Source organism: Aplysia californica, unplaced genomic scaffold, assembly GCF_000002075.1.
Source record: "Aplysia californica isolate F4 #8 unplaced genomic scaffold, AplCal3.0 scaffold00003, whole genome shotgun sequence".
Classification (NCBI taxonomy): Eukaryota; Metazoa; Mollusca; class Gastropoda; order Aplysiida; family Aplysiidae; genus Aplysia; species Aplysia californica.
Genome location: NW_004797273.1, coordinates 2,200,349 through 2,201,853, shown reverse-complemented (window position 1 = coordinate 2,201,853; position 1,505 = coordinate 2,200,349). Strand labels below are relative to the sequence as shown.

Sequence of the window (1,505 nt, the reverse complement as noted above, 5' to 3'; positions counted from 1 at the left end):
GGGGGGGAGGAGGTTGGGACTCAGAAGAAAGATACAAAATTTGTGGGACATCAAGGTCTGAACCTTGTGTTTGAAAAAGGCTCCAGTGACCTGCCCAAATTTGGTTGCCTTCCAATGCTTACTCGGCTTTTTTTGTATGGAATAACCTGTATATTAACTATTTTATACCTTGAGTTGAGGACCAGTAATCATATGGTGTGTATAAAGCACTGCCATAAAGTAGAATGTACTGAAAAAGATAAAGGCCTTTCTGATGGAAATGGTTTTTGAACTGTCACAGAGAAAGGTTACTGTTATACTTTTACTTTTGTGGGTTTTAAGTGCACAGGTATTGCAGGCCATGTTTAGAATGTCGTAGTGGAGAAATCTTGTTGCATTTTCTTGACCTATTTATGTTCATCTGTGATAATGTGTACAATATTTGTGAAGGGTGCTGACAAATTGAGGTACTTCTTGGATTCAAGGCTTAAGGAAATAGATATATCACCCCATAAATAGGTGAAGTTTTACAATTTATAAATATGAAATAATAAAAGACAGGTTATAGTAAAAGAATGTGGCATCAATAGAGAATCTACACATTTGTTCCGAATGTAGAATTTTGGCCTATATCTCCGTTTATGGATTGCGAGAAGTAACTCATTTTGTTGGCACACCTCACATTTCATTTTGCCTTTATTCCAAACCTGTACAAAAACTGTTGGATCAGCTAGTATGTTTTCAGGTGGGGAAGAGATGAGAGGATTTTTCATTTATTTTGCACTTTCACATTTTGTTCTTCCTTCTGCTATTGTTGACAAAAATATTTCCGTCCAACACTCAATGTTTGTTTGTAAATTGCATTGAAGAGTGTTGATTTTGAGTGCTTGGTCTTCTCCTGTATGTCTGCCTCTCTTCTGTATATCTACACCTCATTGTAAGGGCGATTATGCGTCTTTTTAAAAAATCTCTATTCCTGTTTCTACAATTCATTGTATGATTAAGCTCCCCGTGCTGCTGATTCTTTTGTCACTGTTCCTATATCTACCAGTACAACTCATTGTATGAAGCTCTCCTTTCTGCTGATTCTTTTGTCACTGTTCTTGTATTTACTGCTCATGACAAGGGCTTCGATGTATCCCTGGTTCACCCCTTCTTCATTGTGTATCAGTAAGTCTTTGAAGGGTGTTGATGTAGCAGCCGTGCTTGATCCTCTCGTGACTGTCTCTATATCTACAGCTTCGTAACCAGGCCCAGGGTGAACTGCGAGCTCTGAGGGCCGAACTGACGCAGAAGAAGACGACCTTGACATCGTCCAGACAGCAGGCACCGCCCATCTTGGTACATCACAAGGAACCCTTTGGTGGGAAAGAAAATGAGCCACCAGTATATATGTCACACAGAATCAATGCGTCTCTAAATAGCTTTTGAAAACACTGCACTGTACCAACGCATTTTTAAAAGGATTTTTGTAGAAATGTGACATCTTTGGGTAACTGTAAAGTATAACCCTACCCTATCCCCCC

General features: G+C 39.3%; 1 protein-coding gene across 1 annotated transcript in view; it reads left to right on the top strand.

The window, feature by feature from the left end:
• Positions 1-1,499, top strand: part of LOC101852658 (zinc finger CCCH domain-containing protein 13) — a gene marked incomplete in the record, with an annotated part of 78,502 nt that extends 77,003 nt beyond the window's left edge. Inside the window, 1 exon segment of the mRNA XM_035968254.1 lies at positions 1,219-1,499. Within this exon segment, the coding sequence (XP_035824147.1) occupies positions 1,219-1,410 (192 nt within the window).
• Between the last annotated feature and the right edge of the window lie 6 nt (positions 1,500-1,505).